The sequence below is a fragment of the Peromyscus leucopus genome, chromosome 20, assembly GCF_004664715.2.
Source record: "Peromyscus leucopus breed LL Stock chromosome 20, UCI_PerLeu_2.1, whole genome shotgun sequence".
Classification (NCBI taxonomy): domain Eukaryota; kingdom Metazoa; phylum Chordata; class Mammalia; order Rodentia; family Cricetidae; genus Peromyscus; species Peromyscus leucopus.
This window is the reverse complement of record NC_051080.1, coordinates 33037509-33062839: the sequence shown is the minus strand read 5'-3', so window position 1 is coordinate 33062839 and position 25331 is coordinate 33037509. Positions and strand designations below refer to the sequence as shown.

Genomic DNA, 25331 nt, shown 5'->3' with positions numbered 1-25331 from the left:
TCGTGTCTGTGGGAAACTTTAATGGCCATCTACAATGGCCTGCAGGGCGAAGTGAGCCTGGGCCCAGCCGGGCACCCCAGTTACCAGATGAACATGGGTTTGCCGTCATCATGGGCCAGCTGGTTAAGGCAGGAGAGCAGCAGGAGAGCATCAGTGAGCATGCTGGGGTGCACTGTTTCCACCAGCACACGCTGCAAGAAGTCCACAGTGTAGGAGCCGCCTTCAGACGCTGCCAGCTCAGGCCGCTCGCGCAAGATGCCGTATGCGTTCACCAGCTGCTCCGTCAGCGCCGGATGCACCCGTCCATTGTAGCCCAGACTCTGCAGTCTGTTCATGATGCTCACATAGCGCTGTGTGAGTGTCTGGCATAGGTCCTCATCCAGCTTGTGGTTACTGGGGTTTAGGGAGGCCTGTTGGGAGAGTGGCCATCAGGAACCTCCCATACCACTCTGGATCACAGGCAGGCAGGAAGAACAGGGGCAAGAGAGGCTGAGGGAAGGAAATTGTTAAGTATTGCTAAGAGGATGCAGAGGGAAGGAGGAGAAGCTGTGGCTGAGCCTGAGGTCGAGGCACCCAAAACCCAACTCGGGCAGGCCCAGTGGCTTCCCAAAGCTTCCGGAGACACCCATCCCATTGTTTGTCCCGTACCAGATATATGAGACTAGGGTAAAGCCACCAGGGATGGAGGTCAGGGAGCATGACTTCCAGGATGGAGGCATAGGGAGGGTTTCATACTCCCAGCTTGCCTGACCTCAGAGCTTGCAGGCTTTCCCTAGAGTTAATGGAAAGCTCCTAACCTGGAAGGACAGACGCTGCTGTTCTAACAGGACCGGAAGGTCTTCCTGAACACCACCATTCCCAACATCCCTCTGTAGTCAAGGTACCTACATTTCTACCAAGCAAGTGGATGCAGACAGGCAGGAGGGACTTCCACGTGGGAAGAGGCGCTTACACACAGAAGGCTGGCAGGTCTCCAGGGAGTACCATGGGTATGGCACTGGTTCTTCAGGGACAGCTGTACTCAACTGGGGGACACCTGACTGGGTATCTATGTGCTGTCTTGGGGCTGGTACCCATGGTGTGTCCACTAGGAAGGTCCCTTGGTGTGTTAATATTTTTTTTCTGGGCAGAATAGCAAACAAATGCAATTTTGTATCCTTCCTGGAGCTGAGGACCTTAATATTATAATAAATCCATATCTGTTTGCATCAGTTGTTGTTTGCAACCAAGAACACTGGATGATTTGTCTAAGAACCTTTCAGGTAGGTGGGAGTACAATGAGGAGATTAGCGTTCTTGTCAGAGAGATGAAGGAAAGGTTGCCTGTGGGATCTACTGCTTTATATAAGTTGCAAAAAGATGTACCAATGTAATTGTGATGAGGAAAGAATTGAGATTTGGTAGAACACTAGCATTCACACAAGGCCCTGGGTTTGGCACTGAGCACACACACACACACACACACACACACACACACACACACCAAAAAAAAAAAAAAAAAAAAAAAAAGGAAGAAACAAACTTGAGTTTGGTTCCCAGCATCCACGTCAAGGTGACTCATAACTTCGAAGTCTGTTTAGCTCCTGGGGAATCTGACATCTCTGACCTTAAGGGTACCTGCACACACACACACACACACACACACACACAGGCTATGCATAGTTGAAAATAGAATAAATCTTAAGAAAAAAGAAAACTGAAAAGATCTGAGTAGAAATATATGTGTAACCTGATTACACAATGTGTGCACGTATGTGTCATATCAGATAGCATTAAGAGGGATGATTTCATGTTTTGTTCTGTTCTTGGTTTTTCTTTTTTTCTTTTTTGAGATAGACTCTTATTAGGTAGCTATGTATGACCCTGAGCTCCTGATCCTCCTGTTTCTGTATCCTGTGTTCTGGGGCTGGAGGCCTATAGCGCCACATCAGGTTTAGGTAGAAGGGCTAGGCAAGCATTCTACCAGCTGAGCTACCTGTAAGCCCTGATTTTTATGTTTTTATGTATCAGTTCAATATGTCAATATTTAATTTTTCTTTATTTAAAAATTAATAAAAAGGGGCTGGAGAGATGGCTCAGAGACTGGCTGCTCTTCCAGAGGTCCTGAGTTCCATTCCCAACAACCACATGGTGGCTCACAACCATCTGTAATGAGATCTGGCGCCCTCTTCTGGCCTGAAGGGACACATGCAGACAGAACACTGTATACATAATAAATAAATCTTTAAAAGATTAATAAAAACATTCTTGTTATTTTTAATTATATGTATGCGTCAGTGTGTCAGTATGTACATTTGAATGCAGGGGCCCACACAGACCAGGGGTTTTGGAAGCCCTTGGAGCTGGAGTTAGAGGTGTTTGTGAGTCACCAGATATAGATTCTGAGATTTGAACTTGTGTCCGCTGGAAGAGCAATACATGTGCCTAACTATGGAGTCACCTCTCTCTCCAGCCCAATATTTTAAAAAGTAAAGGAATAGGTGGGCCCAGTGGCTTGTACCTGTAACTACAGCACTCTAGAGACTAAGATAGAAACATGGACTCAAGTTCAAGGTTAGCCTGGGCTACATAGTATGAGTCCAACTAGGGATATACATACATCAAGGCTTTGTCTCAACAAGTAAATAAGTAAATAAATATTCATTCACTCATTCTCTGGGCACAATGGGGCATACTTGGCATCCTACCTCTTAGGAGGAAGAGAAACGATGATCACAGCAAGTTTTGAGACTAGTCTGAGTTCCAAGCCAGCTGGGCTACTTAACAAGACCTGTCTCAATAACCCAAACATACAAAAATAAATAACACAGAAGCTGGACATCTCAGGAGGTTGAGGTAGGAGGTCAGTAGGGTTGAAGCTTACTTGGGTTACATGTCAAGAGTATCTATCTGTCTAGATAAGCAATATGATTGTTACCAAGAAAAATCCAGATGATAGATCATTAGAATGCCTAAGAGTGCTTGGATACTTAAGACGGTTCGGGTACCAAATCAGTACGTAAAGATGAGATGGTTCTTGGGAGACCATCAAGGAGGAGCCAAGGCACCACCTGCCACCCTTGCCCGGCCCTGGTCACTCTCACATGGACACAGTTGGATTCGAGGCCCCTAGATGAGCGTGCGAAGAGGAAAGGCACGTCAAACACCTTCCACAAAGTTCTTCACAACTGGACAGGAAGGGCAAGAAGCTGGAGTTCTGTAACCAGTTTTAGGTGGGTTTAAAAGACAGAATAACCAGGCTTGAGAGATGGCTCAGCCGTTAAAAGCATGCACTGTTCTTGCTGAGGACCAAAGTCTGACTGCCCGCACTTACGTTGGGCCCTGGTTCACAACTACCTGAGACGCCAGCTTGAGGGGATCAAATGCTTCCGGCCTTTACAGGCACTTAAAGGTACATGCATTTACCATGTACACACACACACACACACACACACACACACACACACACACACACACAAACAAAACAAAAACCACAGTGATACTGGACATAGTGATGTGTGGCTCTAATCTATATAATCCGGAGGCCAAAGGAGCACTGTAAGTATTAAGCCAACCTGGGCTACATGGTAAGCTCTAGGCCAGCCAGGGGTACACAGTGAGAAAAACAAAACAAAAACAAACAACCCCCCCAAAAAAAACTAACAACAACAAAACCAATCCAAACCAAAATATAGTGTAACTATATGATCTCATAAAAATAAGACAGCCAGATTCAGTGAAAAGTCAGGGTCTTCGTCAAACAAAAATCTTCATCAAAGCTTCAACTCACTAAACCTGTACAGCCTTGGAAAGAAAGGGGCTTGTAGGGACAATCACAGGTTTGACTAGTTTTAACAGGTCTGGGTAGAATTTAGGGGTTCTAACCACTGACACTGAAGTATAGAAAAACAGACACATTGAAGAAGGGAAATAGGGTTGGAGAGATGGCTCAGAGGTTAAGAACACTGACTGTTCTTCCAGAGGTCCTGAGTTCAATTCCCAGCAACCACATGGTGGCTCACAACCATCTGTAATGAGATCTGGTGCCCTTGTCTGTGTACATAATAAATAAATAAATAAATAAATAAATAAATAAATAAATAAATAAATATTTTTAAAAAAAGGGAAATAAAAGTTGTGCAAAATGGAATCAGATGCATGACTTAACCGAAGGCCCAACCTGGTGGGTGGATACTCTTGAAGCCAGGAGGTGAATTTATGATTTCCAAACGTCACCATACCAATTGGCCTGGAGAAGGCTCTACAGAAGGGTATGGCTGGGTGTCAACCTGGCCCCGGGAGGCCACTTTGTCTGCGAGTGGGTTTCAATTGAATTGTTCCAGGAGGCAGGGGAGTCTCTGGATCACTGCTGTTAGAGGTAAAATGAGACACTGAGTCTGAAAGAGACCCTGGAGGCTCTTGGGCAGAAGACAAGCTGTTATGATAGGTCCAGCATCTCATAAAACCAGACGTGGTTGGACACACCTCTAATCCCAGGACTTGGAGATAGAGGAAGGAGTCTCAGAAACTTAACGTCATCCTTGGCTATAAAGTGAATTCAAGGCCAGCCTGGGCTACATGAGACCATGTTTCAAAAAAAAAAAGTGTAATCTGGAAATTATCTGTTTACTCCATCCATAAACTAACTCAAAATTTGGGCCAATTTTCTGGAACTTGATGGACAGATTTTAAACAAGCAGAAAAGGAAAGAACTAAGATAATATAAGAGAACACGGAGGAGCCTGGCTCAGGTGATGGGATAAAATCCAGAGCTTTAACCCATTCTAGATAAAGGCACTCTGGCACCTGAGCTATGGCCCAAGCCCCTCTTTAGAATGTCAGCCACCCCTTGGCACCTTGTGGTCTCTGTTGCTATGGCATTGGGCCCTCTTTGGTTGAGTTTCCGAGTTTCTGGCTGATGGCTGTCCACTGGCAACCAGGAACACTGCTGTCCTGCCATTGTATAAATGGACAAGGAGGCTGGGACCAGACAGACCAGAGAACCCTCATAGGTGCAAGTCTGAGAGGGATACTGGCAGGCACTGGGCATCCTTCCTTGCCCTGGCAGCTCTGAGAGTCTGCACTGACTGGCCCATTAGTGAACTCTGTGAGAAAGATCTCCATAGATAGGCTGTGCCCCTCAAAAAAATGTGTTCATTTTCTGCTGCTATCTGTTTCCTCGTCATTTTCCTCTCGTCCTTCAGTCCCAAGGCCTACCCCTCTAGCCCTGGAGTCACCCTAATGCAATGGGCACTCTGTGTCTTGGTGGTCTTTGGAGTTAGGGGTTTTCATGTTAGGGAGAGGACGTGCCCTACCTTACCTATACTTCTGCCATAATCATTTATGGAAGAGCCAAAGATTCAAAACAAAGACACACATGCAAAAAATAAAAATAAAAAAACAACCCCAAACTTTAGGGGCTGGAGAGATGGCTCAGCAGTTAAGAGCACTGGCTGCTCTTCCAGAGGACCAGAGTTTGGTTCTCAGCATCTACACCAGGCACCCCCACCCCATACATACATACACATAAATAAAAGAAAAACCAATCTTTAAGATTTTTGGAAAACTCAAACCCTAAACCCTTAGGAAAAAAATGTTGACTATGAAATACAAAATATTTTAAGGAATTTCTGCTAGGGAAAGATTTTTTTTCCTCCAAGACAAGGATTCTGTGGGTAGTCCTGGCTATCCTGGAACTAGCTAGCTCTGTAGACCAGGCTGGCCTCGAACTCACAGAGATCCACCTGCCTCTGCCTCCTGAGTGCTGGGATTAAAGTTGTGTGCCACCACTGCCCCCCTGGGGACAGTACACACAACATGAGCAAAGACGGACAGTTCTGAACACATTAAAACTAAGTATCTAAACCAAGCAGTGGTGGCGCACACCTTTAATCCCAGCACTTGGGAGGCAGAGGCAGGCAGATCTCTATGAGTTCAAGGCCAACCTGGCCTACAGAGTTACAAAGTAAGTTCCACACCATTCAGGGTTACACAGTGAGATCCTGTTTCTTTCTTCTTTCTTTTTCTTTCTTCTCTCTTTCTTTCTTTCTTCTTTCTTTCTTTCTTTCTTTCTTTCTTCTCTCTCTCTCTCTCTCTCTCTCTCTCTCTCTCTCTCTCTCTCTCTTAAAGCATCTAATTCAAAGGACACTTTAACCAAGGAAAAGGCATGCTGAGAATCGGCCTGTGTGGTCAAAAGTTGTTCCTACACAGATGGCAGGTACGCATGATCTGTACACAATGATGGTAAGAGAACAAGCAATTGGCAACCCGGGGAAGCCAATTTCCCCTGAGAGAGGCCCAAATGGCCTCTATGCAGGGATAGGAACCCCACCATTGCTGTCCCACATGACACAATTCTGAACAAACTTCTCCTGGGTATCCAGCCAAGTGCAGACCCACATGCCCAGGCCTCACCCCCCTACAGTGCCATCTACACCCGTAAGACACAGGGGTGCGGTGACACACTCCAGTTCCTTGTTTCTTAGTTTTGTGTTGTTTTTAAACATCTAACTCCCTTTTGTCAGAGGGAGGAGGCTTCGTGGTCATATCCGAGGACACATTAGCGGGGGCATCAAGGCCTTCTGGCAACAATGTTGCCACCACCTACTCAGGGGCTCCAGGATCTGTGCTCCCTGTGGTCCCCAGTGAGCATGCACTGGGGATACAGAAGGGGAAGACCATAGAATTCTTTAGGTTGCTGGCTCAGCCCCTGGGGTTAGAGCTGACCATTCAAAGGCCATCTTGGAGGCAAGAAGAGGAATGTCACCTGCCCTTTTGAGGAAACGTCCCCCTGTCCTTTCTTCATGGGTTCCCATGACCAGATGCTCTGGACCCTTGCCAGCTGCTTGCACTGAGCCCCGGGCTCCCTCCATTTCAGAGTCCCCTTAAACGCCGGGCCCCCTTAGTACTGAGCTCACTGGCCCATCCGTGGAGGCCCCTCTGGCAGTGTGTAGGAAATGGATAGCCACACACCTGGATGATCTTCTCTGGAATGTTGGAGACAGTGAAGCCATAGAGGCGCACGCGCTCTGGGAAGATGCTGGACAGGATTCTTCGGTCTAGCTGGAAGGCGATCTCCCCCACCAGCCTCTCCCAGGCTAGTTGCTTTGAGTCTGGGGATGACAGGGGCCTCAACTGAGCAATAAGCGAAGGGTGTGGGAGGGGGGTAGTAGGGGAGTTAGCACCAGACTCAGTGTTGAGCCCCTGTGGTGTTACTGACCTCGGGGACTGTCAGGGAACTTGTTACATTTGCGGTGGGCCATCTTCCGCTCTATCTCCAGGATACTCTTCCGAGACTGTTCCACGGCGCGTGAACCGCGGGTGTCATTGACTGAAGCCGGAGAGGATGAGGTGCGGGGCGGGGAGTGGGGGTTGCGTGGAGGAGAATGGGGGTTGGGCACGGGCCGGGTCGGGGACTGGTGCGCCCTGGTGGGGGAGTTTCTTGAAGGGGAATAGTTTCCAGCTCCTTGGGGGGCAGGTGTCGGGGAAGAGTTGGGGACTGTGCAGGCAGGAGAGCCTGTTGGGGAGTTTGGGACAGAGGTGAGGGTAATTTGTCCCTGGAGCACACCAGTTTGGGTCCGGGTATCCGTGGCGGCATAGAAATTTGTTGTGGGACCGGATGTGGCCATGGTGCTCATGGGGGTGGAGGTCTGGAGGGGTGCACCCACAAACATCATGTTGAGGGGCTCTGAGTCCTGGGTCGGCTGGGGGTGCTCACCGGTGACTGGTGATGTGGAGGAGTGGAAATGAGAGGAGGGGGTTAGAGTGAGGCGGGATGGGAGCAGGAATTGGCCTACCCGGGGTGCCCTGCTGCCCCGCCCTGTGCCAATTACCTTTGGAGGCGGTGGCTGGCCCTGCACCGGCTGAGGCTCCGGAGAGGCTTCCTCGGGTTGGCTCCGCTAGCCGCACCCTTGGGGCCTCTGACAGCGCTAGGTTGTTTATGGGGTTGGGCAGAATGTTCTGAGAAACACCTAGAGGGGTAGCCGTGGAGGAGAGGAGGGGGCTGCTCAGAGAGACTGCCACCGTGCCTGCCAGGGGCGCCATGAGGGGGCTGCTCTGAGATACAGCCAGGGGGCCTGCCAGCCGGCTGTTGGTCGTCAGGGAGCCAGTGGAGGTCAGGCCCAGTGAGCTGGCCAGACTGGTCCCAGGGGGGACAGCCATGGGACTGCCCAAGTGACTGCCCAGGGGTCCAGTCGCGGGTAAGCCCAGAGAGCTGGCCAAGGTGGCCCCTGGGGAGACGGCAAGGGGACTGGTCAGGTGGCTGCTCAGGGGGCACGACACGAGACTGGCGAACTGACTGTTCTGCGCCAAGGGCATTTGGCCGGAGAGCAGCGGGTTGAGAGGGGCCGCCAGGGGGTTGATAAGGGAGCCTGCTGCAGAACTGAGCTGTGGGCTGTTCAGCATGTCAGCCAGAGGGGCCAGGGCCACCATTCCCATGTCTTCCACGCCCGGCTCCTTTGCTGCTGCTGGGGATGGGGGCAGGAATACACCTGTGGATACAGAGAGAGCAGGTAAGCCCTTCTAGAAGCCAGCGGAAGGCACTCCGCTGGGGGAGATACGTGGCCAAGACACCTGTCTGTCTCTGCCGAGCTGGGGGCGGGGGTGGGGTGGGGTGGGGGTGGGGTTGACCTGCCCTCGTGGAGCTTCATTCCTTAAGTGGGCTGGATGATGATGCCCTTGCCTAAGGCGATCTGTGGAGGGGGCCAGAGGGCATTCTGTCCCACCTTAAGAGAGTCTTGGACCGGGTGGGGGTGGCACACGCCTTTAATCCCAACACTAGGGAGGCAGAGGTAGGTGGATCTCTGTGAGTTCAAGGCCAGCCTGGTCTAGCGAGTGAGATCCAGGACAGGCACCAAAACGACACAGAGAAACCCTGTCTCAAAAAACAAAACAAAACAAACAAAAAAAAGACCCCAAAAACTGAAAAACAAAAAACAAACAAAACAGAGTCTTGGATGTGGGTCTGATCTCTTTTCTCTCAGTCCCTGAGGCTTGTTCAGCCCCCATTCTCTAGTCAGAACTCCTAGACTCTTATCCGACCATCACCTGCAGCCACTGCACTGAGCTGCCACCCCCCCCCCCCACACACACACACAGAGAAGAGACGAGCAGCTTCTGGTGGTTGGCCTCCCAGGCAGCTGACTTGGCCAGATGCTTCTGGCTGGGAGGAGTGAGTCTGGCCTCAATTTTGTGGAGAGATATGTACCCACTGGGTGGGACCTCTAAGTATCAGAGTGTCATTTATCAGAGCCTCATGTGGCTTAGGGCCACACGTAGTCTCCGGGAGTAGGGATGTGGGTTATTGATGGCTGCTAGTTGGATGCCGCTATGACTCAGAGAGGTCCAGAATCTGACTATTCCTGGACTGCTGGAGGGAGGTGGAGCTGAGATTTTATTCTTCTAGACTTCTGGAGCTGACTTCTCTTAATGACAACTTTTGGGAGGGAACTCCCTTGGGGACATAGTTGCTACAAGGGGCATTGTAACTGTGCAATGTAATTAAAACAAACAAACAAAAACAAAAACAAACAAGCAAAAACAAACAAAAAAAAACCCAAAAACTTGATTTTTTTCCCCCAGGCTGGAGAGATGCATCAATGGTTAAGAGCACTGGCTGCTCTTCCAGAGGACCTGGGTTCAATTCCCAGCTCACAACTGTCTGTAACTCCAGTTCCGTGGGATCCTATGTCCCCTCGTGGATTCTGTGGGCACTGTGTGTATGTGGTACACAGACATACATGTAGGCAAAGCACTCACACATATAAAGTAAAAGTAAATAAATATTTTTAAAAAGACTCATTAAAAAATCCTACTTTGAAATCTACTCCTTTAAAAAGATTTTCATAGCTGAGTTTAGTGGTTCATGCCTTTAATCCCAGCACTGGGAGGCAGAGGCAGGCGGATCTCTGTGAGTTCGAGGCCAGCCTTGGCTACAAAGTGAGTTCCAGGACAGGCTCCAAAGCTACACAGAGAAACCCTGTCTCGAAAAACCATAAACAAACAAACAAACAAACACCTGATGGTCTAATAAAAAACTAAATGGCCAATAGCCAGGCAGGAGAAAGGACAGGTGGGATTGGCAGGCAGAAAGAATAAATAGAAGGAGAAATCTAGGAGGAGAAGAAAAAGGAGCAAGAAAACAATGAAAGGAGGGTGCTAGGGGCCAGTCACTCAGCCACACAGCCAGCCACTCAGCCACACAGTCAGCCAGCCAGCCACCCAGTCAGCCACGGAGTAAGAGTGAAAGTAAGATCACAGAAGTAAGAAAAGGAAAAAGTCCAGAGGCAAAAGGTAGATGGGGTAATTTAAAGTTAAGAAAAGCTGGCAAGAAACAAGCCAAGCTAAAGGCCAGGAATTTATAATTAAGAATAAGCCTCCATGTGTGATTTATTTGGGAGCTGGTGGCCGGCCCCCAAAAGAGCAAAACAATCAACAACCATGGTTCCTCTGGAAAAGGAGTCAGTGCCCTTAACTGCTGACTCATCACTCCAGCTCACTTTTCATTCTTGTGTGCATGCGCGCGCACAAATGCCAGAGGCTTCAGATCTCCTGGAGCTGGGGTTACAGGTGGTTGTCAGCTGTGTGGTGTACATGCTGGGAACCAAACTTACATCCTCTAAGAATGCCAGAACAGTAGGGGATCTTAACCTCTGAGCCATCTCTTTATCCCTGAATATGACCTTAAATTTTTTTGTGGTGCTGAGCATTGAACTCAGGGCGTCCTGCATGTATGGTAAATATTCTATTACTGAGTTACACATCTAGCTCTTGAAAAACTCCATTTTATTATTATTGTAAAGCTGTGCATGATTGTTATAGGGAAATAATACAGAAATATAGAAAAGTAAAAAAATATAAACTGCTAATAATCCAATCTCATGGTTTGAAGAGCTCATTACCTTGGAGACAGTCTCTACCTATACATTCACCCAAGTCATGGGTTGGCAAGAACTTCCTGAAAGGGACCAAACCACACAGTCCCTGTCATTTTAGTGTGAAAGTAGCCAAAAAACACTCCGAAGCTAGGCTGTCTCTGTGGCTAAACAGGAGATCCCAGCAGGGGCAGCCCCACTGGGCCAGAAGGGCTCTTAAGTGGTCGAAGTGGATGTGAGGAGAGTATGGAAAAGGGCCAGAAGAGAAGAACTATGCCCCACCCCCCAGAACCTGAGCACTCGCTATTTGTTACTGCTACACCACATCCGGGTTATGATCACATGGTGATTTGTCTATAAGGTCTCGGTGCCTCTCTAGAGGACATTTAAAACACCTTGTGGTGGTTTGAATGAGAACGACCCCCGAAGGCTCACCCTATGTTTGAACCTTTGCTTCCCATTGGTGGGAGTTTGGGGATGGGTTAGGTGTGGAGGTGTGGAGGAGGTGTGTCACTGGGGACAGGCTTTCAGGTTTCAAAAGACTTGCATAGCCACTCCCAGTGAGCTCTCTGCCTCCGGCTTGCTATTGGAGTTGTAAACGCTCAGCTGCTCCCACCTTCATGCCTTTGCTCCATCATGGACTGTAACCCTCTGGATCTGTAAGCCCAATCAAACAATTTCTTTTTTTTTCTTTTCTCTTTCCTTTCCCTTTCTTTTTTTCTTTTCTCTTTCTTCTTCCTTCCTTCCTTCCTTTCTTTCCTTTCCTTTCCTTTCTTTCCTTCTCTTTCTTCTTTCTTTCTTTTTCTTCCTTCCTTCCTTTCTTCTTTCTCTTTTTCTTTCTTTCCCTTTCTTTCTTTTTCCTTCTTTCTTCTTTTCTTCCTTCCTTCCTTTCTTTTTTTAAGGACAAGAACTCGCTATGTAGCTCTACCTGTCCTAGAACTTACTATGTAGACCAGGCTGGCCTTGAACTTAGGAGATCTTCAGCTCCCGCTCACTATTTTCAATATGCAAATTTGACTTTTCTTCCCTCCCATGATTATTATGACATCAATAAAACAGCTTAAGAATTCATCTCTTGGGGCTGGAGAAATGGCTCAGAGGTTAAGAGTACTGGCTGCTCTTCCAGAGGTCCTGAGTTCAATTCCCACCACCCACATGGTAGCTTATAACTGTCTGGAACTCCAACTCCAGGGATCCAACACCCCCACATAGACAGACATGCAGGCAAAATACCAATGCACATAAAATAAAAATAAATTACTAAAGAAAAAAATGTTCAAGGTCAGCATTGACCTGTAGGCTAGCCTGGGCTACTTGAGACCTTGCTTAAAAACAAATAAGAATTCACCTCTTAGCTGGTCAGTGGTGACACACACCTTTAATCCCAGCACTTGGGAGGCAGAAGCAGGGGGGGTCTCTGAGTTTGAGGCCAGCCTGGTCTACAGAGGGACTTCCAGGACATCCAGGGCTACACAAAGAAACCTTGTCTTGGAAAACAAAACAAAACAACAAAAAACAAAACAAAACAAAACAAATTAAAAAAAAGCAAAAACCAAACAAACAAACCAAACCAAACAAATAATAACTAAAACCAAACCAAAAAACTCCCAACAACCAAAAAAAAAAAAAAAAAAAAAAAAAAAAAAGCATTTCTTTGCAGACTGGCTTCTGCCAAGCCAGGTAAACTGAGTTCGATCCCTGGGACCCATGTGGTAGAAGGAGAGAACAGACTCCTGCAAGTTGTCCTCTGACCTCCCTATCACACCATGGCATTGCATGCCCTCTCCTGAACAAACACAAATAAATGCAATACTTAAAAAAAAAAAAAAAAGAAATAGGAATATAACCAATAAATAGTAACAGAGATAAAATTATATTTAAAAAAGTTTGTCTTTTTACATTTAAAGAATGCCAACAAAAGGTTAATTAACACACTCTTTGGGAATATAATGCCTGGTGCTCCCATCTGAAGCCCAAGAAATAAAGTCTCAAGGCTGGAGAGATGGTTCGGCCATCAGGAGCCTTTGCTGCTCTTGCAGATTCCAAGCACCCACACGGTGGCTCACAGCCATCTAGGGGATCCGACTCCCTCTTCTGACTTCCAAGGGCACCAGGTATGCTTGCGGTAAACATACATACATGTAGGCAAGACATTCAGACACGCAAACAAATAAGTGCAATTAAAAAATAGTCTCAAGAGGACTCCAGAGCAAAAGAGGGTGCAGAAAGGGGTTGGAGATATTTGTCAGCTATTTATTTCAAAATGCCAACTAGAAAATCTATGTGCAGGGCCAACAAGACGGCGCAGCAGGTAAACGTTCTTGAAGCCAAGCACTATGATCTGAGTTCAATCCCTGGAGCCCATGTGGTGGGATGATAGAACGGACTTCCATAATTTCTTCTTTGGCTTCTGCATGTAAGCCCATCCAAATAAGTGTGATTAAAAAAAGAGGACTCTGTTTTTAAATGCATCTTATACATGGGGCCAGGGGTATAGCTTGCCTATTATTCTTGAGACCCTGGACTCAGTTTCCAGTGCTCCCCTCCACCACCAGAAGCCCTCAATGTGTACACAAATACTTATAGCAGCATTATTTATAAAAACTTAAAAGAGGAAATAACTCACACCTAAATGTCTGCAAACTGGTGAATAAACAAAATGTTATTAGTCATAAACCCCATAACATGGACACTCAAAACGCTACTGAGTAACAGGAGCCAGTTACCACAGATGCACACATGATCCCGTGAACTGGGTGGTAAGTGAAATGTCTGTCTGTCTGTCTTTTAGTTTTTCAAGACAGGATTTCTCTCTGCAGCCCTGGATGTCCTGGAACTCACTCAGTAGACCAGGCTAGTCTCGAACTCACAGAGATCTGCCTGCCTGGGATTAAAGGCATGCGCCACCACTGCCTGGCGTGAATTATATCTTTATAAACTTATTATAGAAAAGGATGCATCTCGGTCACAGGCATTTAGGGTAACATTTATGGCCAGACAATTAAGTGCCCCTAGGGAAGTACCACAGCCTCTGCAGGCACAGACCCTGCTCACACTGAAAGGTCTGCCACAGACATAACATCCATAGCGTTTGACATTAATCAGGATCACTGAAGAGATCAGCAGCAGCCTGGAGATAGAGAAGTCTGAATTTGGGGATCTCTCCTAAGAAGGTAGGCCATCATTTGGGAGGTGAGTTCTCCCACCTAACAGAAATGTACTGTCTATCACACCTTGAAGACATTTCCGCCCTACTCCTTTGCCTCTAATGAAAAATGTACACGCCATTGATGTTTCGACCCTTTGTTAGAGTTTGCATTTAGTTGATTGGGATTTTTTTAATTCAAAAGCTTGCTAGGTTCTGGTACCATACTAGAGCCTTATAGAAATTAGAAATTTCAGACTCGCTGAGTGCATGTTTATCTTAATCATGTAGAATTATGGAAGATAAGTTTGTTACATCAGCCAATGGGTTAAAGAGAAACCCAGTAGCAGGACGGTGGTGGCGCATGCCTTTAATCCCAGCACTCGGGAGGCAGAGGCAGGCGGATCTCTGTGAGTTCGAGGCCAGCCTGGGCTACCAAGTGAGTTCCAGGAAAGGCGCAAAGCTACACAGAGAAACCCTGTCTCGAAAAACAAAACAAAAGAGAGAGAGAGAGAGAGAGAGAGAAACGCAGTGTCTTAGGATTTGACCGCATCTTGCCGTGTTTAAAACTCTTTGAACAGCTGTTTGCCTCCCTGAACCTGGGGCTCCAGCTCTCCCACCCTCCCTTGGTCCTGTGCGGTTTCCTACACTCGCCCCAGCCCTGACACGCCATCTCAGACCCCCCCCCCCCACTTTTCTATGGTTCTCTCCAGCCCAGACAGGCCAGACCACAGCAGGGCTAGGGCTCAGAGGGCTCGCCATGCCCTAGAAGGACACCCAGGGGTCCCGATAGGACGATGAGTATGGGGTAGCCACATTAGGGGCGAGAGGCTGAGTCTGAGGGAAGGGAGGACTGAGGAGAGGGGGCCACCCTAGCTAAGACGTTCAAATGGGGGTTTCTAGAGAGGTGGAGGGATGTGGAGAGGGCGGGGAAAGACCAAGCAGGATAGTGGAGAGGAAGGTACTCAGGGAAGACATACCTGAGGGGAGGAGAGACCTGGAGACCTGAGGAGATGAGTGACCTGAGTGGGAGGAGAGACCTGAGGAGAGCAGAGACCTGAGGAGATGAGTGACCTGAGTGGGAGGAGAGACCTGAGGAGAGCAGAGACCTGAGGGGAGGAAGGTCCTGAGGGGGAGGATATTCCTCGTAGAGATCCTGAGGCGGAAGGTACTGAGGTAGAGTCCTGAGGGAGAAGGGTCTTTGGGGGAGAGTCCTGAAGGGCAGAAGCCCTGGAGGAGAGTCTTGAGGACAGGAGGGTCTCTAGAGCTGGGTCCTGGGTTGGAGATAGGCTGTGGGAGCGTGTTTTGTGGGGGACATCTGAGTACTGAGAGAGCAGAGGTAGGAGGGACTGGCTTGTGACCCAAGAACAGGCTCCTAAGGAAGTGAGTCTCAGGGTAGAGACAGGTCTTGTGGGTAGGTCAAAGTTCTCAGATGGGGCAAGTGGTTGGAAGGAAGGGGGCATTCTATAGGTTCTTCCCTGGGAGGAAATGAAAGGGTGGGTGGGTGGGGGTGGAGGGAAGGCTGCCCCCTGCTGGAGGACGCATGCACCAGCGCAGGCAGTAGGCTTTACAAAGGTAAGCTCAGCAATCCAGCGGGCAGAGCGTGAAGGTGTGGGCGGCAGGGCCAGGGGACAATAATAGCACAGACTTCTTAGCCATTTTATCCCTAGTGTCTGTCAAATGCTGACCACTGTTTGTCCATGTTAATCTACGACACTCTGGTCGCCTGTTACTTCCCCCTGCCTTTTCTTTCTCTTTTTTTGGTTTTTCAAGACAGGGTTTCTCTGTATAGCCTTGCGCCTTTCCTGGAACTCACTCTGTAGCTCAGGCTGGCCTCAAACTCACAGAGATCTGCCTGGCTCTACCTCCCGAGTGCTGGGATTAAAGGAGTGCGCCACCATCGCCCGGCTCTCCCCCCACCTTCTGTCTTGCCGTGTAGCTCAGTCTCGCCTAGCATTTGTGATCCTCTGGCCTCCATAGCTTTTGTGTTAGGATTATTATTATTATTATTATTATTATTATTATTATTTTGTTTTTTTGAGACAGGGTTTCTCTGTGTAGTTTTGGTGCCTGTCCTGGATCTCGCTCTGTAGACCAGGCTGGCTTCGAACTCACAGAGACCTGCCTGACTCTTTGTGTTGGGATTATAGGCCTGTACCATCCTGCCTTGGTCCTGTGTTTCTTCTTCTGTGTGGAGAAGCTAGATCCGAGCATTGGGGCCAGCTGTCAGCCACTGGCTGGAGCCTGGGACACTCAGCCCTCATTTTTGGCTCTCCTCTGCTGCTTCCCATGTGCACCGGCACCCATTTGTCTCTGTCTCCCAGAGACATCCTCGTGGGAGCATCTGAGCCAGTCCTGGAGCTCTTAGGAGCAAGAGGCCCCGCAGTCTGAACGCCGTCCTGGTTCTGTTTCCACGCTCTGAGGCTGAGCTAAGATCCGAAAGCTCTTGACAACTATCTTCCCGAGAAAGTTTTCTTCTTTCTGACAGTCTTCCTAAGGGACCCTTCATCCCAGCCAGTACAGTCTGTCGTGAGTTTACACTCTTGCTAAACCACTGTGTAAGACATGCCTGCCCTCGGGTTACAAAATACTGCAAGAAAAGGCATAAGATGGGTGGCGTATGCCTTTGGAAATCTTACCGACGGCTAGTACCATTTAGCTCGCTATACAGTCAAACAGGACTTCCGGGTTTCCTTCTCAGTTCCTACTCCCATCTTTATTTCAGACTCCTCCACCCTTGTTCTTATTTTTGAGATAGGGTCTCACTGTGCAATTTTGGCCGGCTTTGAATTTACTCTGTAGACCAGGCTGGCCTCAAGTTTACAGAGATCTGTCTTACCTCTGCCTCCAGAGTGCTGGGATTAAAAGTGTGTACTGCCATGCCTGGCTCCACCCCGCCCCCCCTTGCTCTTTAGAAAATTTTACAGAGAAAATTGAGTCAGTGAGTCTGAAGTTCCCTCGCCCAGCGTTCACACTTACAATTTGTTTTCATTCTTCCCTTCAGTTGAAGACACTTCCTAAAAAGTTCCTCTTTCATTTTGTACATTTTCAATCAGCCTCCCCTAGGTTCTTCCAAATATAAACAAATTCGGGTAACTGTCATCTCGAAAAGAGGCAAGTCCTCTCTCTAGCTACCACACTGTCCACCTAGCTCCCATACCCTCTGGGAAGTTAATTTCTATAGTTAACCTGATTGGATTGAGAAACACCTAGAGCGCCCGAGAGGACATGGTGTCTCCTCTCAGTAATCCTAGCACTTGAGGTGGGGGCGGGGTGTCAGAAGTGAAACCATCCTGAGCTAGACAGCAAATCTGACACCAGCTTAGACTACATGAGTGACTGTCTCAATACACAAAGCCAAAGTCAACCTAACTTTCAGTTTGTCTGGGGCTTTCAAAGGGTGCTTGACTGAGTGGTATGAACCCTGACTTGACTATGGGCTGCTGTCCCAGACTGAATCCAAAGGAAAAAGCTAGTTGAGCACCAGTGTTCATCTCTGTACAGATATAAGTGACGAATTACTCACATTCTCATCCCTGCCATGATGGACGATGCGCTCTTGGACTGTAAGCTAAACCCCCTTTTCCTCAAGTTGATCTTGCCACAGTAATGAGGAAAGTAATAAACTCTCAAAGGCAAGCTTCTTGAACTGAGATGTCATGGCCATCTGTTCTTCCCTTTTTCTTTTTAAAGTGTTTTTACACCGTGTGTGTACACATACACACATTCACACACACCACAGCATGTGTGTAGAATTCAGAGGACAACTTGTGGGAGTCAGTTCTCTCCTTACAGTATGGGATCTGGGGATTGAACTCAGGTCATCAGGCTTGACAGTGAGCACCCTTTCCCACTGAGGCACCCCACCAGCCCTGTTCTTTCTATCTTCTTACTCACTCTTCACCTCACTCTGGTCAGCCTTTCTCAGTGAGGTTGAAATCGCTTTGATTAAAGTCATGGATACCAAGTCATTGCTCAGTAAAAGCTGTGAATATATTCAGTACTTTTTCTTGCTCAACTGTTGGGAAAGCCTTTACCTTGCTGATGTCATTTCCTTTGAAATTGTCTCTTGGACTCCAAGACATTAAACTTTTGACATTTCCTTTGCGTCTTGGGATGTTCCTTTGCCAACTTCTCTACCTGTTCTTCCTCGGTACTTGCAATCTCTTCATACTGTGCACTCTCTTCCCAGGTGGTCTTTTCTTTTTCTTTTTTCTTTTTTTTTTTTTTTTTTTTGAGACAGGGTTTCTTTGTGTAGCTTTGGAGCCTGTCCTGAATCTCTCTCTGTAGACCAGGCTGGCCTCGAACTCACAGAGATCCGCCTGCCTCTGCCTCCTGAGTGCTGGGATTAAAGGCGTGCGCCACCACTGCCTGGTGTTCCCAGGTGTTCTTAACCCCTCTCATGACTTCAATTATCAAAGACTTTCAAATCTTTCCTAGCTAGCCCTGACCTCCTCCTCTGATTTTCAGGATTCATGTTACCACTGTCTCCGGAAGCCTCCCAATGGCTATCTCACAGTTCATCCAATTTCAACTCTTAGACTTCCTCCAACATTGTATTTCCCTTTTCCAGGCTCACCTCTAACACTCACAGGGCTGTGGGCAGGAACACAAATGGGAGCCCACATCCTGTGTTGAAAACTATTATTCAAGTCAACGCTTAATGCTCTTCCTTCTCACTCTGAAAAACCTTTGTAATGACCTAGAATAGTAAATTTAAATTTAGGATTATTGTACTTTCTGGAGTGATGGCCTAGGAGGTGGTCCCTGGGGTAGAACTGATGATCCCTTGGTCCCGAGACCCAGCCATCCAACACCCTTTTTTTTTTCCACCATCGGGCCTTGGTGCTGCACTGCAGTGAGCCTGGTGTATATGATTTTGAGTACCTACAGCCCATGTGTTCAAGATCTGTTCATATCCCCCCAGCTCTATTTCCTTCTGTGTTCCTCCTGAATTTGGTTGCATCAGAGCCCTGGACCAGAGCTTAAAGGAACAATGTGGTCCCTAGAAAGAGAAATTAAAGCTGGAGTTCTTGAGAGCAAATAAGGAGCCTGACCTCACAGAGAAGGCCATTCACAGAAATAGGTTATAGGAGTCAGGTGTGGTGGCACAGTCCTGTTAGCCCAGTGCTTGGGAGGCAGAGGCAGGGGGATCAGGAGCTCATAGTCAGTTGGTCTACATGAAACTTTATCAAAAGCCATACATGTTGCCGGGCGGTGGTGGCACACGCCTTTAATCCCAGCACTCGGGAGGCAGAGGCAGGCGGATCTCTGTGAGTTCGAGGCCAGCCTGGGCTACAGAGTGAGTTCCAGAAAAGACACAAAGCTACACAGAGAAACCCTGTCTTGAACCCCTCCCCCCCAAAAAAAAGCCATACATGAAAAAAAAGAAAATGGGTTGTTGTAACAAGCAGAGTGAGAGAGTGGTGGGATAAGAGCCACTGAGGTAACTCTGAAGGATCCTCCTTGACTGGGCCTGATGATGGCAAATTGTGCATTCTTAGGAAGTGGCGCCCATCAGTCAGACACCTAGTCCTTTCAGTCAGACATACTCTGAATATTTATTGTCTCTTTATTTTATTTATTTACGTTTTTTTTTAAGGCAGGCTTTTTTTTTTTATGTGTATGGGTGTTTTGCCTGTATGTATGTCCATGTATCACATGTGTGCCTAGGGCCTGAGGATGCCGGAAAAGTGTGTTGGGCACTGGAGTTACAAAAGATTGTTAGCTGCCCTGCCCTCTGCAAGAGCACAATGCTCTTAACTATTGAGTCATTTCTCCAGCCCCAAGTTTTGTGGGATATTTCATCATACTGTGAACCCTGAGTGTGCATTTGCATTAATTAAATAAAATCAACCTTGGGTCAGGAGGCCAAATTAGCAACTACTTAACAGAAAGTAATCATAGAGAGTCATAGGTGTCTATAAGATGACAGACACACAGGAAGTAGTAGGGAGGGACTTAGTCTAGGGTGGGTTCTTTTGTTTTGGTGGAATGGAAGGATGCTCTTTTTCGGAGACACCAGCAAAAAGAAAAGGTCAACTAGTTGTTACTCAACCTCTTTGAGCTAGCAGGTTTTCACCCCAACCTTTGACTCCCGAGTCTTATTGATAAACAGAAGGATAGAGATTTAATTAAAAGCCGTATTTGGCAACAGCAACAAAGCCAGTGCTTTGGAGAACAGAATTCCTGCCAGGCCACAGCCTGAGTGGCCACTGCCAGAGAAGCAGGCCAGTAACTGTGGAGTCACATTTGCTGGCTAGCACAGCAGTAGGTTAAAGTACAGCCTCTGTACCAATGGAAAAACAACACCCAAGGGGTTAAGATTTAAACCTAAAAGCCAGATATGGTTGTATGCGCCTGTAATACCAGTACTCTAGAGGCTGAAATAGGGAGATAACCACTTTGAGAACAACCTGGGCTACATACTAAGTTCAAGACCAGCCTAGGCTATATAGTGAGATCTGCCTCAAAATCACAAGGGCCAGGGAGTTGGCTCCATGAACAAAAGCACTTAATACAAAAGCATGAAGACCCGATTTGGGTCACCAGAACCTGTATAAAAGCGGGACATGTGTCTATAAGATGCAAATTCCCCTTATGAGATCAGAGGCAGAACCTGGAGAATCCCCCAGAAGCTCATGGGCTGGGTAGCCTGAAGTATACATACAGAGGCTGGAAAAAGAGGAACCCTGACTCAAGATGAAAGATAAGAACCAATGCCTGCAGTTGTCTCTGACCTCCACACATGTGCCATGGCATGTGCATGCATGCCCTCACATACAAACCAATACACAAATACATATTTAAAAGATGAATTTAGAAAGGAACAAAACCCTATGCTTAGAGTAGGAAGACAGAATCTAGCATCTTAGATGAGGGAACTTCTTAAACTTCATACCTTCTCGATGCATATTATTTTTGTTCCCCTGTCTGTGTTATCTCAGTCATTAATGACATGACATGTAAACCTGGAGGTGCACGTGTGCTTATGACCACTACTAGGGAAATAAAGAGTCTCCACTACAGCCAGGCTTGATGGTAAGACGCCCAGCGGGGAAGGAGATGGGAAGGAAGCCGTAAGGGAAGTGAGTACTGTCCAAAGGACTTTAGCCTCTCAGTATGAAGGTCTGAGTTCTAAACCAGAACTTCCTTTTTGAGACAGTGTCTTGTGTAATCCAGACTGGCCTCCCATCACTACGCAGCTGAGAATGACTTTTAACTTCTAAATCTTCCTGCTCCTAGCTTGTGTAGTCATACCTAGTTAGGGGTAGGGATCAAGCCCAGGGCTCCACGCATGCTCAGCAAGCACCCTACCAACTGCACTACATCCCCACGCCCTGGTGAGACTATTTTCGGGGATTAATTAGACCTTCAGGATCCTCCCTGAAGCTATCTTCACTTGGAGTTGGGGGTTGGAGCAGTACTGTAGGTGGATTGGCTGAAGGTGGAGGGGGCGGGGCTTGGAGCCTGAGCCTGGGAGTTGCCTTGATTACCGTGAGTCAGAACGTAGATAACTAACTTGGCTTGGGAGCCCAGGGAGAGAGACGCAGCAAAGGGTTATTATTCCCAAATGCCGTGCAGAGGTGGAGAAGGCACTGAGGTGGCACTTAGAATATTACTCAGCACCTTTCTAGACAGCATGGTTGGCGTCCATTGCCAAACTGTAGAGGTCTAAACAGGCAGAGTAAAGGTCTCTTCTCAGATGAGAGAGACTTCACGCCTGATCGTGAGTAGAGGAAGCAGGGACAGTTAAGCTGGAGGGCTGTGACAGAGTGTGGGTTACCGTAGAGGTGGACGGACCGTAAGCACACGCAGAAAATCACGGACGGCAAAACACAATGTCTAGGACAGGAAGGCCTGTGTAGGCAGGGAGATGGATATAGTCACTACCAGTGTTCCCTTACTGTGTACACTTCGGTAACCTGTATCAGCCATGATGGCGTCTGTAGCCACATCCTGGGAGCTTATTGCCCCTGTATGTTTTCTGCCTGGTATCTTCAATTCTGACCACACTTTGCTCACAACTTTCTAGTCTTTTAACCCTCCCTTCCTGTTAATATACTGACTGGGCTTGGTGGCCTCTGTCATCTCTTGGTGTCTGAATGCCACCTCCCTATAGCCCCCATCCCTGGACCTGGGCTTAGCATGGGTCGGCCATTGGCTCAACGTCATTTCTGTGAATACTTGAACATCTTTGCTTGCTCTCCTCTCTCCCACCCTGCTCTGGATATCTCTAGCCACAGAGCTTCTCTCACACACTAAGACATCCTGAATCTCAACTTTCAGTCCTGGTTTCCTCTCCTCAGCTTCTGGCTACGAGTCTCCTTCTGTCTGTCTCTAACTGGAGAGAAATGCAGAAAAAGCTCTTGGGCTAACGGTGAGGGTTGGGAAAGGCGGAAGGCAAGAGAAGACGGGGATATGGGGGCTGAGGGTCGGTAGCACATTGGACTCCGTAGGGAAGAACACTGGACCCCAGAGCTGGGCAGTTTTTCAGTCTATGATGCTGCCTGGAAGTTAGGTTGAGAGGCAGTGAAGAGCTCCTCTTGGGTGAGTGGATATGGAGCCTAGCTTGGCCCTTTGGTCCTATGGTCCTATATATTCATCCTGCCTCCATCTGTTGAGGCCAATGTCCTCTATGTTGGCTACTATCTAAGCCCTCCCTCCACAGTTTCCTCAGGCCCCAGCACACCGGCTCTTCCTCGCTCTGCACAGCCCCATCCTTCCCTCCCCGCTGTCCTTCTACCCAGGCCTCTTATAGTTACCCTGGTGTTGGGAAGGGCCTGCCGCTGCCTCACCAAGCCCGTTGGTGAACCCGCTGATGCCGAGGCCACCTGCCTGAGTCTTGATCGCAGACTTGAGCTCGTGATTCTCCCGAATGAGCCGTACCAGCTTCTTCAGTTCCTCGTTTTCCCGCACCAACCTCTCTATCTGATGCCGAAGCCCCTCATAATTTGTAAGTAGAGACATGCCCCAGGGCAGTGGAGAGGGTGCGGCCCAAGGGAGGGCACTGCACCTGGAGGCTGCCCAGGGCCCCGGGCCTTGCCCGGGCTGGAAAAGGGCACCAGAGTCTGCAAGGCTAGCCTAGTGGGCCCTGGGTATTGTGAGGTCAGAGACTGCGCCCTCCTCCTTGCCCTCTGCTCTAACAGGTTCAGCTCTCTGTGCCTCCAGGCCTGTGCCTTGCCTTACCTCAGCCTGAAATGTCCTGACAAGGTCTGGCCAATTTTGATTTCAACTTTGCCTCTTTTGCAATGTTTCTTTACTCCACTAGCTAATTGCTGCCTCTGGACTTCCCCGGCAGATGAGTTCGAGGTCACACCACTTATCTTGCATCTGTGAGATTAGCCCCTCAATGCTTTCCATTGGATAGACAGTGCTGATGTTGTACCTCCCTGGAGTTCTCAGGCTACCACAAGGGGTGCAACCTGGTATAGGCATTTGATGACTGTTTGTTGATAAATACTCTTTGTTCTGCCTTCCTGGGCAGGGTGCCCTTCCTTTTGATATTGGGCATGCCTGGGTTTCCATCTCCTGAGGAAACTCTGTCTTGGATGCTGGGACGTTGGCCCATACTTTCTTCTGGCCCATACTTTCACCCGACTATCGGCCCAGGGTGTCCCGTATCCAAGTACCAGGCTCCCCATAGCTCGGGCATTTCCATTCCTGACACGGGTCCCCTTCTCCCATCCTTCGTGGTCCTTTTGCACCTGGGTTTCTGCTCCCACGTTTCAAGAATGTGAAGTGAGATGTGATGGTGATCCGACAGTACCCTCTGTTACTCCATGATTGCCAGGGTTGACATGGCCGATCTGGATGGGTAGATGAGCATCTCCTTCCTCCCTCACTTCTCCCTGTGTATGCCTCTGGAAGCGGTCCGCTTGGTAGAAGACAACATTCTCCCAGAGGAGAACCGTTTTCAGTCAAAGACATACAAGTAGCTGCACTCCTCTGCTCGGACTTCCAAACAAGAACCCGAGACCATCTTCCTCGACTGGTTTCAAGAGGCTGAGTCCTTGGTACTCTCTTTTCTTAGTGCTGTCTATGGAGAACTCCGTGGGCCTGATCTTGGGAGCCAATGGAAGCTGATCCTCAGGATCTCCACTGGCTCTGTGGTCACGTTCTCTCGACCTTTCCACACAGGTCAGGAAGAGGAGGGTAAAGTTCAGTTTCAGACCAGATTCCAGTGGGCAGACTCTGGTAGACAGGAAAGATGAGGAAGAGGAGAGCACCTGGGACTGGGGTCAGTCTGAGATGAGTATTCCATCTGGACCTCACAATGGGGGGGCCTGCCCCCCCCACCTCTGACACTCCATGCTATAATCCTAAGTCACTCTGGCCTCGAGGACAAGAGTGCCTGAGGACCAAGGATGCGTTCTCCTCATTATTCCAACTCTATAGACTGTCTTCCCTCCAGTACGTGACAATAAGCTTACCATGGTGTTGTCTTTGAGGTGACATCATCCGTGAGGGTTACATTTGATGTGCTGGTTTGGACAGTCTAGGGTGTGGTGCCCATGGCTTTGGTCAGAAGCTGGTATGACATCACTGTAAAGGTATTTTGTAGGTGTGGTTAACATTTACAAAAAGTTCACTGTAAGGAGATCACCTCCAATCTTCTAGGTGGGCCTCATCCAGTCAGTGGATGGACTTGCTACCAAAAAACAGTATCAGAAATAAAAAATAAAACCCTGTAAGGCAAAGAGCATCCCTATTTCTTTTTTGTCCCAGTGTTTCTCTCCTCCATCTGTGCAGGCATTGTGTTAGGAACTGGAGATGCAGTGCCAGTCATAAGCAGACAGTATGAACTGAATGATCGTAAGGAACGAAAAACGTTGAGTTACCCCTGTGATAAACGCTGGGAGGTGGTGCCGTGGGTGGGTTAGATACAATTGGGTCAGGACGGCCCTCCCTGAGGAAGTGAGAGTTGAAATACTGAATATCAAATGTGGGAAGAGTTTCCTAGTAGAGGGCCAGTCCCTGCAGAGGCCACGGGGGAGGACGCTCTGAGGAAGGTGGACCGATGGATGTGAAGAGTGGACCTCTGTGTGCTAGAGAAGGCTAGAGGGCCCCGGTCATGATGGACTGATGTTGTCTTAGAAGGGCTTTAAAAAAGGGAGTGTGGGAGGTACTGAACGGGGAGAACTGCTGGATGGTGTGCAGGAAGGAGGTCATGGCAGCCATCCAAGTGAGTGATGAGGGCAGCATGGAGGTGGAGGGTGAAGAAAGTGGTAGGGCTGCGAGATGGTTAGAGCTATTAAATGGAGCGGGCTTAGGGACGATGGCAAGGCTGGGGACAGGGATGGCCTCGGAGTTTCCGGCATGGGTGGTGGAATAGTC

The 25331-nt window shown here is 48.3% G+C and overlaps 1 protein-coding gene across 3 annotated transcripts; it reads right to left on the bottom strand.

The window, feature by feature from the left end:
* Window positions 1-24510, bottom strand: Spatc1 (spermatogenesis and centriole associated 1). Of its 3 annotated transcripts, none has more exons than XM_037197590.1 (5): window positions 24428-24510; window positions 7811-8467; window positions 7198-7701; window positions 6951-7090; window positions 1-410 (listed from the first exon to the last, which is right to left on the bottom strand). In XM_037197590.1, exons 1-5 carry the CDS (start codon window positions 24453-24455, stop codon window positions 81-83), a joined length of 1659 nt encoding a protein of 552 aa, XP_037053485.1. In that variant the 5' UTR covers window positions 24456-24510; the 3' UTR covers window positions 1-80. The 3 variants fall into 3 exon arrangements, with proteins under 3 accessions (XP_037053485.1, XP_037053483.1, XP_037053486.1); XM_037197588.1 differs by lacking the exon at window positions 24428-24510 and adding an exon at window positions 22760-24355; XM_037197591.1 differs by lacking the exon at window positions 24428-24510 and adding an exon at window positions 8607-8716.
* Window positions 24511-25331: the final 821 nt, after the last annotated feature.

What these genes read in the sequence shown, in the direction of transcription:
- Spatc1 (XM_037197588.1), bottom strand. Translation starts at nt 22,964, where the DNA reads ATGTCTCTACTTACAAATTATGAGGGGCTTCGGCATCAGATAGAGAGG. An exon ending in GCCAGCCACCGCCTCCAAAG is followed by an intron (nt 7,702 to 7,810) that starts GTAATTGGCACA and finishes CCACATCACCAG; the next exon opens with TCACCGGTGAGCACCCCCAG. An exon ending in TTCCAGAGAAGATCATCCAG is followed by an intron (nt 411 to 6,950) that starts GTGTGTGGCTAT and finishes CTCTCCCAACAG; the next exon opens with GCCTCCCTAAACCCCAGTAA.